General features: G+C 58.5%; 5 protein-coding genes across 7 annotated transcripts; 3 read left to right on the top strand and 2 right to left on the bottom strand.

Annotated features, from left to right (window-relative positions):
• Positions 1–1,046: 1,046 nt before the first annotated feature.
• IUM83_09328 (Myosin-like protein) lies at positions 1,047–4,829 on the top strand (the record flags this gene model as incomplete). 2 transcript variants are annotated; one of them, XM_067933761.1, is made up of 1 exon in its annotated part: positions 1,047–4,829. In XM_067933761.1, the coding sequence occupies one exon, from the start codon at positions 1,047–1,049 to the stop codon at positions 4,827–4,829; it is 3,783 nt and encodes a 1,260-aa protein (XP_067786544.1). The 2 variants fall into 2 exon arrangements, with proteins under 2 accessions (XP_067786544.1, XP_067786545.1); XM_067933760.1 differs by having other exon boundaries at positions 2,598–4,829.
• Positions 4,830–5,374: 545 nt separating this feature from the next.
• Positions 5,375–6,010, bottom strand: IUM83_09327 (Golgin subfamily A member 4-like; the record flags this gene model as incomplete). The annotated part of the gene is made up of 1 exon (XM_067933759.1): positions 5,375–6,010. One exon carries the CDS (start codon positions 6,008–6,010, stop codon positions 5,375–5,377), a length of 636 nt encoding a protein of 211 aa, XP_067786588.1.
• A 753-nt stretch (positions 6,011–6,763) lies between these two features.
• IUM83_09326 (mediator of RNA polymerase II transcription subunit 11) lies at positions 6,764–7,288 on the top strand (the record flags this gene model as incomplete). Its single annotated transcript, XM_067933758.1, has 2 exons — positions 6,764–6,868; positions 6,974–7,288. 2 exons carry the CDS (start codon positions 6,764–6,766, stop codon positions 7,286–7,288), a joined length of 420 nt encoding a protein of 139 aa, XP_067786587.1.
• A 98-nt stretch (positions 7,289–7,386) lies between these two features.
• On the bottom strand, positions 7,387–10,606 carry IUM83_09325 (40S ribosomal protein S27; the record flags this gene model as incomplete). Of its 2 annotated transcripts, none has more annotated exons than XM_067933757.1 (11): positions 7,387–7,539; positions 7,611–7,880; positions 7,955–8,074; positions 8,137–8,275; positions 8,359–8,417; positions 8,490–8,663; positions 8,746–9,407; positions 9,499–9,555; positions 9,979–9,988; positions 10,073–10,469; positions 10,578–10,606. In XM_067933757.1, 11 exons carry the CDS (start codon positions 10,604–10,606, stop codon positions 7,387–7,389), a joined length of 2,070 nt encoding a protein of 689 aa, XP_067786585.1. The 2 variants fall into 2 exon arrangements, with proteins under 2 accessions (XP_067786585.1, XP_067786586.1); XM_067933756.1 differs by having other exon boundaries at positions 7,620–7,880.
• A 185-nt stretch (positions 10,607–10,791) lies between these two features.
• IUM83_09324 (PERQ amino acid-rich with GYF domain-containing protein) lies at positions 10,792–14,298 on the top strand (the record flags this gene model as incomplete). Its single annotated transcript, XM_067933755.1, has 4 exons — positions 10,792–11,574; positions 11,646–11,735; positions 11,827–12,385; positions 12,755–14,298. The coding sequence occupies 4 exons, from the start codon at positions 10,792–10,794 to the stop codon at positions 14,296–14,298; spliced, it is 2,976 nt and encodes a 991-aa protein (XP_067786584.1).
• Positions 14,299–14,462: the final 164 nt, after the last annotated feature.

The following is a 14,462-nucleotide window of genomic DNA, read 5'->3' as shown; positions in this document are numbered from 1 at the left end:
TGATTGCCATTGATTGCGCCCTTTACCATCGCTCCTGATTGCTCCCGTTGTTTTCAACGTTAGAAAGAGTGACGTTTTTTTCAACACAATTCCTGCGATAACTTATCGAATCGAATCGTCCGAAATTAAGGCCGCAAACCCGTTTTGGCTCGGGTTTTGGAGCTCGGTAGTCTCCGAGACCTGAATTTATGAAAATCTGAAATCAAAAATTAAGCCGGGAGAAACTCCTGCCTGCAAGAACGCATACCCAGTCTTCCAAACAGGCGCACACAAGATCGCGCCATAGATCCTCCAGCATCCTGGAGAAACTGTTTTGCATACGTCCGCCCATATACAAGTTTGTGCGCAGTGCATAAAGTTTTAGTAAGCTCGGGTAAAGTTTCCGAATGCGCACTCTCCTAAAGCATACAAACTTCAACAGAGCTGGCGGGCGCGGGAGCCGGTCTCTGCTACGCCCGACCGAGACAAGTTGCACGACGCCACGAGTCGGATACCGGTATGCACTGTCGCAGCCGGAAGCGTATCGGTTCCGCGGCGGTAAATCATAATGGTGCAAAAACGAACCACTCAAATGAGGCTTTCGTCAGCGCTGCTGCCCCACGTGTTGCTTCGTGAGAAGCTTTGGTCTGGGATACGCCGCCACGTGAAGCACGCACTGCAATTACGCCGGTTGAATGCCGCATACCGGATAGGTTACTGACTGCTCGGCGCCACGGCTGTGAGCCTTTGCTTGCATCGCGGGGGCGCACAAATCCTCGCGCGCCGTCGATCCCAGCCGGCGTTGCCGCAGAGGTTTTGTCCGTGCCCAGCTGCCCTGTCCGGGCTATGTAGTTGCTGGATCAGGGTTTCAAGTCGCAGTCGATACAAAAGCCACGTGAGTTGAGTTGCCACATCAGAACATGGCTCCATTTACCGGTTGCGCGCGCGGTATCCTGCCCAGCCAGAGCCCCCCTTGCTGTCGTGGCATTCCGCTTTCCTTCGCCCAAGCCGCGCACCCGCTCCGCCCTCCGTCCTCCGCCCCGAGCGCTGCCTGATTTGGAGACGCCATGAGCGACCTGCAGATGATGGTGGGCGCCAAGTGCTTCGTGCCGGACGAGACGCACGTGTGGCTCGCGGCCGAGGTGCTGCGCGACGAGAACTCGGGCGACGGCAAGACGCGCAACATCTACTGCAAGGTGGAACTGCCCGACGGCGAGACCGAGGAGCGCTGCGTGGACATGCTGTCCAAGAAGACCAAGGCGCTGCTGGCCGTGCACCAGCTCGAGTCGCTGCCCTACCAGAACGAGAACGTCGGGCCCGAGGGCATCGAGGACATGATCACGCTCAACTACCTGCACGAGGCCGCCATCCTGTACAACGTCAAGAAGCGCTTCCTCTGCGAGCTGCCCTACACGTACACGGGCGACATCTGCATCGCCGTGAACCCGTACAAGTGGCTGCCAGACCTCTACGCGGAGGAGCAGCACCTGCGCTACCTCAACCAGCCCAAGGAGGAGCTGCCCCCGCACGTGTACGCCACCTCCGTGGCCGCCTACGATAACATGCGCCGCTCGGAGCGCAACCAGTCCATCCTCGTGAGCGGAGAGTCCGGCGCCGGCAAGACGGAGACCACCAAGATCCTCATGAACCACCTGGCCACCATCGCCGGCGGTCTCAACAACTCGACCATCAAGAGGATTATCGAGGTCAACCCGCTGCTCGAGTCCTTCGGTAACGCCAAAACGGTGCGCAACGACAACTCGAGTCGATTCGGCAAGTTCACGCAGCTGCAGTTCGACAAGAACGGCACGCTCGTGGGCGCCAAGTGCCGCACCTACCTGCTGGAGAAGACGCGTGTCATTCAGCACGAAGCGCCCGAGCGCAACTACCACATCTTCTACCAGCTGCTGGACTCCCCCGATATTGCCCCCGAGCTGCAGCTCGAGTCGGGCAAGCACTACGTGTACACGGGCGACAACACGGCCCAGAAGATCGAGGGGCTCTCGGACGCCAATCACTTCAACAAGACGCGCGATGCGCTGGAGCTGGTGGGTCTGTCGCGCGATGACCAGCGTCCGCTGTTCGAGGTGCTGGCTGGTGTGCTGCACCTTGGTGAGGTGCAGCTGCAGTCCGACCCGTCGGATGACGAGAAGTCTCTCATCACGGAGGGCGACAGCGGCGCGAATTCTGCTACGCAGATGCTGGGTGTTACGTGGGAGGCCCTTCAGACGGCCCTGTGTTCGCGCACCATGCGCGCTGTAAACGACGTCTACAGCGTGCCGCTCAAGAAGGAGCTGGCTATGGACTGCCGTGACGCACTCGCTAAGGCCATCTACTCCAATGTGTTCGACTGGCTCGTGACCACGATTAACCAGTCGCTTGCCGATGATGCAAACATGGCCAACCACGTGGGTGTGCTTGATATCTTCGGTTTCGAACACTTCAAGCACAACTCGTTCGAGCAGTTCTGCATCAACTACGCCAACGAGAAGCTTCAGCAGAAGTTCACCCAGGATGTTTTCAAGACCGTGCAGATCGAGTACGAGGAGGAAGGCATTGTTTGGGACCACATCGAGTACGCGGATAACCAGGATGTGTTGACCGTGATTGAGTCGCGCATGGGTATTATCTCGTTGCTGAACGAAGAAGTGATGCGTCCTAAGGGTAACGAGGAGTCGTTCATGTCCAAGGTTACTTCCCTGCATAAGGATGACATGGCGCACGTGATCGAGTTCCCCCGCACATCACGCACCGAGTTTTTGATCAAGCATTACGCCGCTCCGGTCATGTACGACTCGGTGGGCTTCCTCGAGAAGCACAAGGATTCGCTGCTGCCTGATCTGTCCGAGCTCATGCGCGGTTCGTCCAAGCCGTTCATCGCTAAGCTCTTCGAGCCGAAGCCGGAGCCAAAGGAAGCTGCTCCGGAGGCGTCCGGAGGACGCCGAAAGCGTGGCGGTGCACTGTCCATCACGACCGTCGGTACCCAGTTCAAGGAGAGTCTGACAGAGCTGATGGCTACGATCAACTCGACGCGTGTGCACTACGTGCGTTGCATCAAGCCCAACCCGGTCAAGAGTGCGACGGTCATGGACCAGAACATGGTGGTGTCTCAGTTGCGCTGCGCAGGTGTAATTGAGGCCATTCGTATCTCGCGCGCGGCGTACCCGAACCGATTGCAGCACACTGAGATCCTGGACAAGTTCTGGCTGTTTGTGCCGAGTGGTGGTGAGACTGCGGCGGAAAAATGCCAGCTGCTTATGGACAAGTTGAAGCTCGAGTCGCCCACGCAGTACCAGATGGGTAAGACTCGTGTATACTTCCAGCTTGGCGTCCTTGAAGAGCTTGAGGACCGTCGCAAGAAGTTCCTGGACGCCAAGGCGACGTACCTGCAGAACATCATGCTTGGTTTCACGCAGCGTATCAAGTACCTCCGACAACTGGAAGCAATCATCAAGTTGCAGTCGGTGATCCGTTGCGTGATTGCCATGCGGAGATACAACACGTTCCTGAACGGCCTTGTGAAGGCGCAAGCTCACTGGCGAGGAATTCAAGGCCGTAAGGTGGCGGCCGATGTGAAGAGCAACCACAACGCTGTCATCATCCAGCGGTATGTGCGTGGTTTCGTCAAGCGTCACCGCTACGTTAAGATGCGCTCGATGGTCATCCGTGTGCAGGCTGTGGTTCGCATGACAATTCAGCGGCCCAAGTACCTGGCCGCTCTCGAGGAGAAGCGCCGCGAGGCTGACATGGCTTACCAGCTGCAAAAGCTGAAGGCGGCTCTGCAGGAGGAGCAGGAGCGGAATGCGCAGCTGCAGCGCCGTAGCAGCTTGGTGGCGGAGGACGCTTCCGTTGCCTCGAGGGAGGTCATGGCCGACGCTGGTGGCATGATCGAGACTCTCACGGATGAGAACAAGAAGCTGCGTGAGAAGAACGAGGAGATGAAGGTTACAATGAAAAGCTTGAAGGTGGAGATCGAGAAGTTCAAGAGCGACAAGGAGTTCTCGTCGGCTGGCAACCACGTTAAGGTCCGCCAGCTGCAGGACACCGTGCGCGACAAGGAAAAGAAGATCTCCCAGCTAGAGGCCGAAAACAAGAAGCTGACGGAGCAGATCGCCAAGCTTCACGAGGAGGGTGTTGTAACTGAGAAGAAGACGACCCCGAAGAAGTCGATCTTCCGCACTCTGGGCTCCAAGAAGGAGAAGAAGCCGCGCGAGACCGTGCTGATGGACTCTCTCACGGGATCCGACGACCTTAACCGCCGTTCATCGGAGGCGCGTATGTCGGAGCGCCACTTCCCGCGCATGCCGAGTATGAGCGTGGGCTCGCGCTTCTGGAACTCGAACAAGAAGGGCGACAACGGCGATGGCTTCGATGTCTCGGAGGTTGACGGTGAGGACAGCCCTACGAACAGCGGCACCACGCGCAACACGATCGTGAAGAGCATGGAGGTGGGTGTTACGGGCGCCATGTCGACTCTGAAGGGCCGTATGTCGGTAGTGAAGGGCATGTACGATTCCCGGAGCAAGCGCACGAACAGCAAGCCTGAGGAAGCGGCGACGACCACCACCACCACATCCGACAACGTTGCGTCGACGACGGTTGTGACCTCGAAGACCGCAAAGGTGAAGCCGGCGGCTAAGCCGGTGGATCGCCCCGTGCGCGAGTCGTTCAACCTGGATGCGTTGCCGGAAGTATCTCTTCCCGTGGGCTGGGAGGCCAAGGTGTCGCGCTCGACTGGCCGCGTGTACTACGTGAACCGCAAGCTGGGCAAGTCCCAGTTCGAGCGCCCGACGCTGGCCTCGCTCAAGGCGCAGAAGCTGGCGCGCCAGAAGTCGGCTAACGCGCCTTAAGTAGACGAAGATGCGCCGGGGAGGCACCACGAACCCGCAGTTTAGCGTGTTGTCGCCCCAGCCCTTCGAATATGCGTGTTTCCCTCAAGTAGTCGTGCTAGGATTTTTCATACCGGTAATAAACATATCAACCTACACATCCTTCGTGCTCTTGATGATGGTACGCTGCCACAGCAGGCTCTGCTGGCAGATGCAGTAGAATCCGATACAGAATGACTTTCGACGCTCACGAATTGGCAGGGTATGAGGCAGGCACACGGGATGGAGCCGCACTTGTATTGAACAATGACTGACAGGCAATGGTAATATACCACCTCAACAACTTCAACTAGTACTTCCCCTCCCGTTGCTCTTCTGTCCGTCGGAAGAGCAAGCAGCGGAGGGCAGCGAAGTCCGGGGTGGTGGTAGTCTGGACGAATGGGTCCTCCACAGCGGTTGACGCTAGACTGGACGGATAGGCTGGACATGGTAGTTGGCGTTAAATATTGTAATGCAGGAGCTTGTGGCTGTCGATCGACGCTTGCTTCGGGTCGAATGCAGACCGGTTAGATCACGACGACCGGGTCGCTGGCTGGCTCGCGCGTCTTTCGGTACGGCCCGCTGTGTCGGCGGAAGTTGCCGTAGTGCGAGTGCGTGGAGAAGAGCAGGCTCTTGGTGGCGTCCGTCGAGCCCTTGCCGTAGGACAGGATGGGCGGGCTGTCCTTGCTCATCCTGGGGCGGCGCGGGCCGTCGGGGCTGTGTCTGTCCGAGGGCGGAATGATGTAGCTCGCGGCCTTGGTGAGGCCGTGCGCGACCCTGTCCACGGTGGACGAGCGGCGCTGGCGAGGCATGGACATGGTCCTGGCGCGCTGCACGGTCTGGTTGAAGGCGGTGGAGAGGCGGCGGCTGACGGGCACGGGCACGGGCTCGTCCTTCTCGTCCACCTCGTTCTCGGCATCTGCGCGCTCGAGGATCTCCGTCATGGACTGGCACTGCGAGCGCAGGGAGGCCAGCTCCTCGTCCACGCTCTCGAGCTCCTGCGCCAGCGACTGCACCTTCCTGCTGCCCGAGGCCTCAAGCTCGTCGCGCTCTGAGCCGAGCGCCAGCACCTCCTTCTGCAGCGTCGTGTTGGCGCTCAGCAGCGCGTGGATCTCGCGTGCCATGCGCTCGTTCTCGGCCATAAGCTCTGCTGCCGACGCCATGTCTGTCTGTCTGGGTGGGTGGATAGCCAACGCACTTGGGGGATAGACTGCGAAAGACAAAGTGGAGCTTGTGTGTTGTGTTGCTGCTGGGTGCCAACTGCTGGCGAAAGGTTGGGCTGAGTACCGTTGAATAGGGCTGCCCGTCTCTGCAGGGTGGACGATAGCGAAACGACGCAGCGAGCGGCGAAGCGAGCACGCACGGTTGCCTTGACTTGCTCTGAGCCGTGCAGCGCTGGATCACCACAACACGGCTGCAATCGGACGCCACGCACGGCGGCAGCGGTGGTGGTGCCGCTGCTGAACCACGCGAAGAGCACGCGTGCTCATCGCGATGATAGGCTTAGTCGTGTGCTGCACCGAGACTTGCACCGCCACGAGCGACGCGCATCTGGGCGGGCCCCAAGTGGTTGAGCTCGGCCGCGGCAGGTGGCCGTCTCGGGCAGAGCACGGAGACCATCGTGGCGATAGGAACGAGCGAATGCATCTGATAGACTTGGCACCAGAAGCTGCCGCGGCAGCGGATGGCGGGCGGGTCCCACGTATATCAAGGCCGCAAGGCGACGGCAGCAGCCGGCGATAGTGTAGAGGAGCAGCATGAGCCAGACTGTTAGTCGATATCAGGTCAATGGCACAGTGTACCGAAACCCGCATTCCCGGCAAAACACTCCTCCACAAGTGTATTCTATTTCCGCTTGTGTGAAAGTACAAACCGCGATTTTGCCCAGGCGACACCGCACAGCATAGCCGAGCAGCATGGAGGGCGAGGGCGACAGCCGCGTGCACTTCTCCGAGGTGAGCGACCCGTGGTCCAGCTCGAGGCACGTGGCGGTGCTGCAGGCGCTGGACGCCGTCGAGAAGGTGCGTGCGTCTACCGCCCCGAAATATTCGGCGCCGCTGTTTCGCGCGCGTAAAGTCCGCCGGCCGACTGACCTTTTCCTCCTCTTCGCTCCTTCGCTCGCCCAGAAACTGGTGACGGCGCTGCGCACGGCGGCCACCGCCATGGCGCTCATGGCGCCGCGCGTGTCGTCCGAGGAGAGCTCGTCGCTGGCCTTCAACGCGGCCTGCACCGAGTTCCTGCAGCTGGTCAAGGAGATCCACACGGAGCTGGCCAACCACATCCACCTGGTCTCGGACTACCGCACCTTCGCGCGCAGCACCTACGGCGCCGAAAAGGACGTGGAAATCTGCCGGGAGAAGGTCAAGGTCGTGTCTGAGCAGCTGCAGACGCTCTCGCGCTTCCTCGAGGACCACTACACGCCCGAGGAGAGCTTGAGCTGAAGAGGAGAGGAGAGCAAGGTGGGCCGCTGGCTATGCCTGCGCCGTCTCGTAGTATTAATTTCACTTAGATTGCTAGTTTTGGGGCATCCGTTCAAGGTTTATTTGATGCTGCTGGCTGCGGCTGAGATGTGGCGGAACTGGGCAAAGTGCTTCTGAAGCTGGATGCGCAGGCGGTGCTCGCGCTGCGCCTCCAGGGTCTCCAGCTCGTCGGCCTCGTCGGCATTCTCACCCACTCGCATTTGCACTTGCAGCTAGGATCAAGGAAGGTCGACGGAAAACGTTGGTTAAAGAGAATGGAGTTCAGGGGTATGGACTTGCTCACCGCGGGAACGTAGTCTCGAGCGGCCGTCTCGACACTGTGCTCGATGTCGTCGAGAATGCGGTCGGTGCCAGACTGGTCGGACTGCTTCCTCGGAGACAGCGCGCGATACCATCCACGCTGGTAAAACCGTAGCGCGAGATGCCTTTGGTGCGTATCATCCCCCAAGAGGAACTCGGCGAGCAGCTCTCCGTCATCTCCTCGCTTGTCTTTCCATAAGATTAGTTCTGCCGCTGGGACGTCAAAAAGCCCCGCTAGACACGAAGCTGCCCCCTAGCATGGCACATCGAAGATGTTAGTGGTGTCGATTGCGGGCTGCTGCCGTTTGAGGTGTGCATTTGTATTACCCGGTAGTGGTGAGAAAAGATGTAGTGAATACTGATGGCTGCGGCATGCCATTTGAGCGAGTGAGGTCGATCAACCACGAGTACGAACGACAGTGGCGTAAGAAGATCGTGCTTGTCGACCTGTACGGCTGTAGTTAGCAAAATGGGGTGTACGTGCTATTAGCGCCGAAGACTCAACGCACCAGAATCGGCAACAAATTACGGTTCGAATGCATCAAAGTGTTGACGGCTTGAGATGCATGCACGAACGCCGAACGAAGGTGAACGTAAGTTTCATATTCCATGCTGTCTTCGATAGAGGCAAAGCGTTCTTCAACGCTGCTGTAAAAATCAAGACCCAGAAACGAAACCACTTCAGTCGAGAGTAAGAGGCAGCATTCTACCGGTAGTACCAGCTAGCGTACGGATCAAGAGCTTTGGCGCTTTGTCCGACCAAATACACGAGCGCTTCGCAGATGGCACCCTGCACGGTTACCAAGTCACTTGACTTTTACCACCAAAAATGTGCAAGTCCATCTGGTAAACTTCAACGTACTTGCAGATGCGGTGACTGCAGAAGGGCATGAAGCAGCTCAAGGCTTTCGTGCTGGAGGTAAACATCGGTCGATCGAACGAGGGTCAGACAGAGAGGTACAAGATCGTACTCTTTCCGCCGCCGATACTCCGGGTCGTAGGAGAACGAAGTATCTGAGATCAACTCGCGGAGAACCTACAAATACAGCATAATGAGTGGACTGGTAGTTCATTGTGAAGCATATACTGTAGAAGTAGAGAGCAACAATTCAGTGTACCTCGGCTCCAAAAAGCTGGAGGCGCACTTCCGAGTGCCTCAACATGAATACAATCGCCTCATGGTTTCGATCTAGGCTGTTCGGGTTGCCCACGAGTTGTTCCAGAAGCACCTCCCTACACAATGTCCACACTCGCGACTCCGTTTTCCAATCATCGATATACCCGCTAGCCAAAACTCCGTGGATCAAAGCCAACTCGCCGTCTAAACTGCTTATCTCTTCTTTGCGCTGTCGACTCATCTTGGAGATTCGCAGGATTATACGAAATAGAGTCTCTCGTTCTGTTGTCGACACGAGCGGCTTCTGCGTCTGGGAATCAATTCCTTGTATGGCCACGATTTTTAGCACCAAACACAAACCGCCCGCATGCTGGAACTCACGATAGTATGCGTGCGCGTTCGTTGACCCAAAGAACACGTGCAGGCAAGCCACTTGCTCTGCAAGCGCAAAACACTTAACTTTTCCTGATTTTTGCGTGGCGCAGCCCATGTCAGTATTGTTGACGGCAGTAGCAGTGGTTTTGTGCATCCACGACAAAAGTCGCGGCAGGAAGAGAGCAGTATCCGCCCCGCATTCGCTCTCAAGCAGACAACCACCGTCATGCGTCGGGTCAAAGCGGCTGCAGAACCACTCGAGAAGCTTTTTGCGCTTGGTCTTCGAGCCTAAGACAATGGAGAAAGATGAGAAAAGGGTAAATGTCTAACACCTTGAAGTATACGCGCAGTGGAAGTACTGTGAACCATGTTCGCACACCTTCATCCCAGTCACGGAGGAGCGTACTCATCTTGCAGCCAAGTGCTCGTGAACGACCTCGAACGAGCGACGCTTCCGGAAGCTATTTGCGAGGCAAGTAGACGCCGCCTGCTCGCGACACCCAGGCCTCTGGCTCCGGACGGTAGAATGGATCAACTTCGCGCGGTGGACTCGGACTGCGATCATCGAAGGCGTTATGAGTCCACATACGCTCAACAGAGGCCGATGACCGACGGCGACGCAACCTCGAAGAAGACGGCGGGCTTCGACTTCTGTTCAGGTCTCGGCTTCTACTACGGCTCCCGGAAGAGTCCCGATGGTGGTGTCTGTGGCGATCACTGCTGCGTGGAATTCTCAAGTCCCTGGTTCGACTTCGATCGCGATGGTGGGAACGGCTCCTGCTGCGTCTGCTACGGCCCCGACTTCGACTGCGTTCCCGGTTCCTGTCCTCGCGACGCCGTCGGAGATGCCCGCCCCGACCTTCATCCAGCTATTTGCACGACAGATTCGCAACAGGAAGCCTCTCTGTTAGCACCGAACCACTACCGTCAACTCTGCAACGACAGACACCCACCTGCGGGCGGAACGGGTCTGGCGGCGGCGGCGTGCCGACCAACCGGCCCTGCAGACTCTGCGACCTGGATCTCTCACGGCTATTGTCGCGCCGATGCTCGTGCTTCTTGTGCTTATGTTTGTGCTTGTGCTTGCGGTCCTTCTTCCTGTCCTCCTTGCGCTCGCTCTTGGACGTCTTGCGGTGCGTCTCCTTCTCCTCAACGACGACCTCCACGTCGCGACCGAACTCGTCTTTGCGCAGCACCTTCTTACGCTCAGGTGATGCTACCACCTTATTCCTGCCCGTAGCCTTCGCTGCGGCTGTGCTAGAACTTGCATCGCGCTGGGAGTCGCCAGCACTCGGCGCTCTACCGCCTTCACCATCGGGCGCAGCGGCTTTGGGCTGGATGATCTCACCTCTGCAATGGAGTCACGAGCGGAGCGTTCCCCCCATGCAACACAACACGGTAAGAATGCTGGACACGCAAGAACAGCAGCGAGAAGACCTCTAGGGCGCGCACACGCACCGCCAGTTGCGCAGGCCGGCGCCGCTCATGCCGCAGACGTGTTCACCCCTAATTAGGGGTGCTGATCTCCTGCAGCCTAAAATCTTTCAACTCGTACTTAGGCGGGTCTGCGGCACCGCCGCCTACAGGCTCCCCCCAGGGCCAGCTCACCCCAAAGAAAGGAGCAACCAGCAACAACAGAGAGCGAGACGCACGCACACGCACGGCCGCAGCCATGAGCAGCCCCAGCAATGACGACGACTTCGTCACCAAGACCACCAAGCACCGCAAGAAACAGCAGCAGCAGCAGGCGGGCGACGCGGCCAAGAAGCCGCCCGCGGGCCCCGCCAACGGCGCCGCCTCCAGCAGCAGCGCCAGCAACAGCAACAGCAGCAACAGCAGCAGCAACATCTCGCTGCGCCCGCGCACAATGTTCGCCATGAAGGGCCGCGGCCGCACCGAGTCCGAGGGCTCCGCCTACCGCCCGCAGTGGTCCAAGGACGGCGAGGGCTTCGTGTCGTCGGCCGCGGCGGGCGCGGGCGGCCCCACGTCCTTCAAAGACGCGGCCACGGGCGGCGACGACCACCGCGGCGAGCGCCGCAAGAGCAAGGTGCTGCGCTACTCCAAGGAGGAGCTGCTGGCGCTGCACTTCACAACGGCCGAGGCGCCCGCCTTCCCGCCGGACACGACGGTGGCCTCGGAGCACAGTCTGCCGCCCGTCAGCACGCTGCCCTTCGACTACGAGGAGATCTACAAGCAGTGGTCGCTCAACCGCAATCGCGGCCGCGGCCGTGGACGGGGCAACGCGTCCTCTGGAGGAGCGCAGGGCTCGCGCGGGCACCAGGAGCGCGGCGCGCGCGGCGAAGACGCGGACGGCGCCAAGCAGCAGAGGGAGGACCACCACCGACACAACGAGAAGGACTCGACGTGGGAGCGCGGCGCCAAGATCACTGAGGCGTCTCATGGGGACGATGTGTGGGACGATGTGCTGGAGCCCGGCGCGGATAGCAATGAAATGGTGCGGTGGCGTGAGACTTGGGCGGAGGTGGTGGTGGTGTGGTGGCTAACGTGTTGCGTGTGGCTGAGCAGGACCTGTCAAGTATGGCAGAGGCTGCAGAGAAGTTCCGACGAGAGATGGATGCAATGAGGGAGGAGCTCCGGGGACCGAAGATCGACCCGGTAAGTCGTGGTGTGCAGCGGATCGCTTCTCGGCGTACAATAACTGATCTTATGCTGCGCTCGGTGCCGACGCGGCTTTTTTATCGGTCAGGATGAGATGAAAGATGACTTGGATGCCTTTGACAAGAAATTGGAGGACGCTGCAGCTGCGGGGCAATTCGAAGATAGTGACAATGAAGAAGTGCAATGGGATGATTCTACTCCGGAGGAGGAGCAGAATGCAAACGGCGCGAATGGTCCATTGGGAGACCACACGGCAAATCTGCTGGGCCGCCAATCGAGTGGAGGAGGCTTGTTCGATGCGCTGGAACCTCCTCGCGAACAGCTTGTGCTCGAAGAGAAGAGCAGCTTCTCACTACCGCAGATGCCTGCTGACGAAGGATTCCCAGGCCTATCGTCGTTGCGTTTGGAAGTGGAGGACGAATGGTTTTATTTGGACCCCCAGGGACTGCAACAGGGTCCGTTTAAAACGGCGGAGATGCGTGAATGGTTCGAGGCTGGTTACTTCAAGCCGCATCTACCGATTCGTTTTGGTCGCGAGGGCAATTTTGGTGCCCTGGCTAGTCAATTTGGCCCCGGTCAAATGCCTTTCGCAGCCCCACCAACGCGTATGAACGCTATTGGGGGAATGCATATGGACCCCCGCCAAAGTGAGCAGCAGCGCTTATTAGAGTTGCAACGTCAGCAGCAGCAACAGCAGCAGCAACAAATGATGCAGCTTCAGCAACAACAACAACAGAGAATGATTCAAGAGGAGAAGATCCGAATGGAGATGCAACGTCTTGAGATTGTGCGTCAGCAACAGCAATCGCAGTTATATCAGCAGCAGCAAATGCTTCAACATCAGCAAGAGCAGCAGCGACAGCAGCAGCAACAGCAGCAGCAACAACAACAGCAAATGCTCCTCCAGCAACAAAGTTCGTGGCAACGAAGCCAGCGCGAAGGTATTATGAGCGCACTGGGCATATTTGGAGGCAATCAAGAGAGCAACATCGCTGCAAACGACAACTTCCGCTCAGATGGGATGCAGATTCAGTTCCAGTCGGATTACCGCACTCAGCATCAGCTAAACCTACAGAACCCGCAGCCTATCGCTCAAAACGCGATGTTCCTCAACGACGAACGACGTGACCAGGCGTTCTGGCCCAATGCTGCACCGGAGATGTCTGGTTTAGAAAACGCTACTAGCTCGCTTGGTGAATTGCAACATGGCCGACCAGCGAGTCCCATGGCACCGGAGGCCACCCAGCCCTCTGCCCCTAAAAGCCCCCCTGCTGCTCCCGTCGTTGATGCCTGGGGAGCTGCGCCGAAGTCTCCAGAGCGTCCGTCACCAACGCTGCACGATATTCAGAACGAAGAAAAGCGTCGTGCTGTTCAGGAAGCTCGCGATTCACCGAACAAAATTAACAGTCAGACTAGTACGCAGCAAGAACAGCCCAACGATGCATCGCCTGTGAAGTCGGCGAAGAAGGCTGGTGAAAGTGAGAGTGATTTGACACCTGTCAAAAAGAACGAAAAGAAGATGACGGCTGTCAAGAGTGAGACGAACGCGTGGGGTACCAAGCCGGCGTCTGCTGCAACAAACAACTCCAAGTCGCTCAAGGATATCCAGCAGGAAGAGCAGCGTGAAATGCTCAGCAAGATGGGCGATGCTAAGTCTGACACGACCAATCTCGCACAAATGGGAGCGCAGTTGAAAATGATGCTGGGCGTGGATTCCGCAGCTGTGCCTGCCGCGCCGGCAGCGGCACCGACGCCACCAGCTCCGGCTGCCAAGCCAACGCCAGCTCCAGCACCAACCCCGGCTCCGGCCCCAGCTCCTGCCGCGCCCGCGGCAAGTCCGTGGGGCACTCCCGCCACTGTACCGAAGAGCACCACCTCAAAGTCAATGCGTGATATTTTGGCCGAAGAAGAGCGTCTGGCTCAGGAACGGGCAAAGGCCAACGAGAATGCGCCAACCAGTTCTCACTGGATGAACATCGTGGCGGGCAACAAGGTTGCTGCTGCCGCGATTCCCAAACCGTCTCGGTCAGTATTGGGTCCCGTGCCTGCATCCGTATTGAAGAGCCGCCAGCAGATTCGTGCCACCAACGGCGCTTCAAAGCCACTCCCCCCGAAGGCCGAGAGCGACGCATCCTTCTGGAACTTTGGAGCAGCACAGTCCGCCGGAAAGGAAGCGTCCAGCAGTGCTCAAGTGGGCACTTTGAATGCGTTCGGATCCAACAACGTGTCGTCAGAGTTTATGACGTGGGCCCTGAAGCAGCTGAAGACTATCGACAGCAACGCCAACGTGACGCTGCTGGAATACTGCGCGTCAGTAGAGGACCCAGGCGAGGTTCGCGAGTACCTTGCGGCGTACCTGGGCTCGACGCCGCGTGTGTCGGCGTTCGCGACCGAGTTCATCCAGCGGAAGAAGACGCAGCACAGCGGCAAGAAGTCCCCGGTGCACCAGGACGCCCAGCAGCGTGCGTCCGAGACGGGCTCGTCCAACAAGCGAGGCAAGCGCCGCTCCAAGGGCCAGAAGATCGATCCGTCGCTGCTGAACTACTCGGTGAGCAGTTAGTTCGCCTGCATTGGATGCAGGACGCAGCGGCGAGCTAGTGAGTCGCGTGGTAGGAACACACAGTCGTAGCATGAACACACGAACAGGAACTTGTGCGTCACTTCAACATGACTGACACCTCGGTACACTGTACCACAATCGTTTCGTACCTAAACGAGATTTAT

Source organism: Phytophthora cinnamomi (genome assembly GCF_018691715.1).
Source record: "Phytophthora cinnamomi strain GKB4 chromosome Unknown Contig67, whole genome shotgun sequence".
NCBI lineage: Eukaryota > Oomycota > Peronosporomycetes > Peronosporales > Peronosporaceae > Phytophthora > Phytophthora cinnamomi.
Note: the sequence above shows the minus strand (reverse complement) of the source record. Positions and strands in the feature narration are given on the sequence as shown.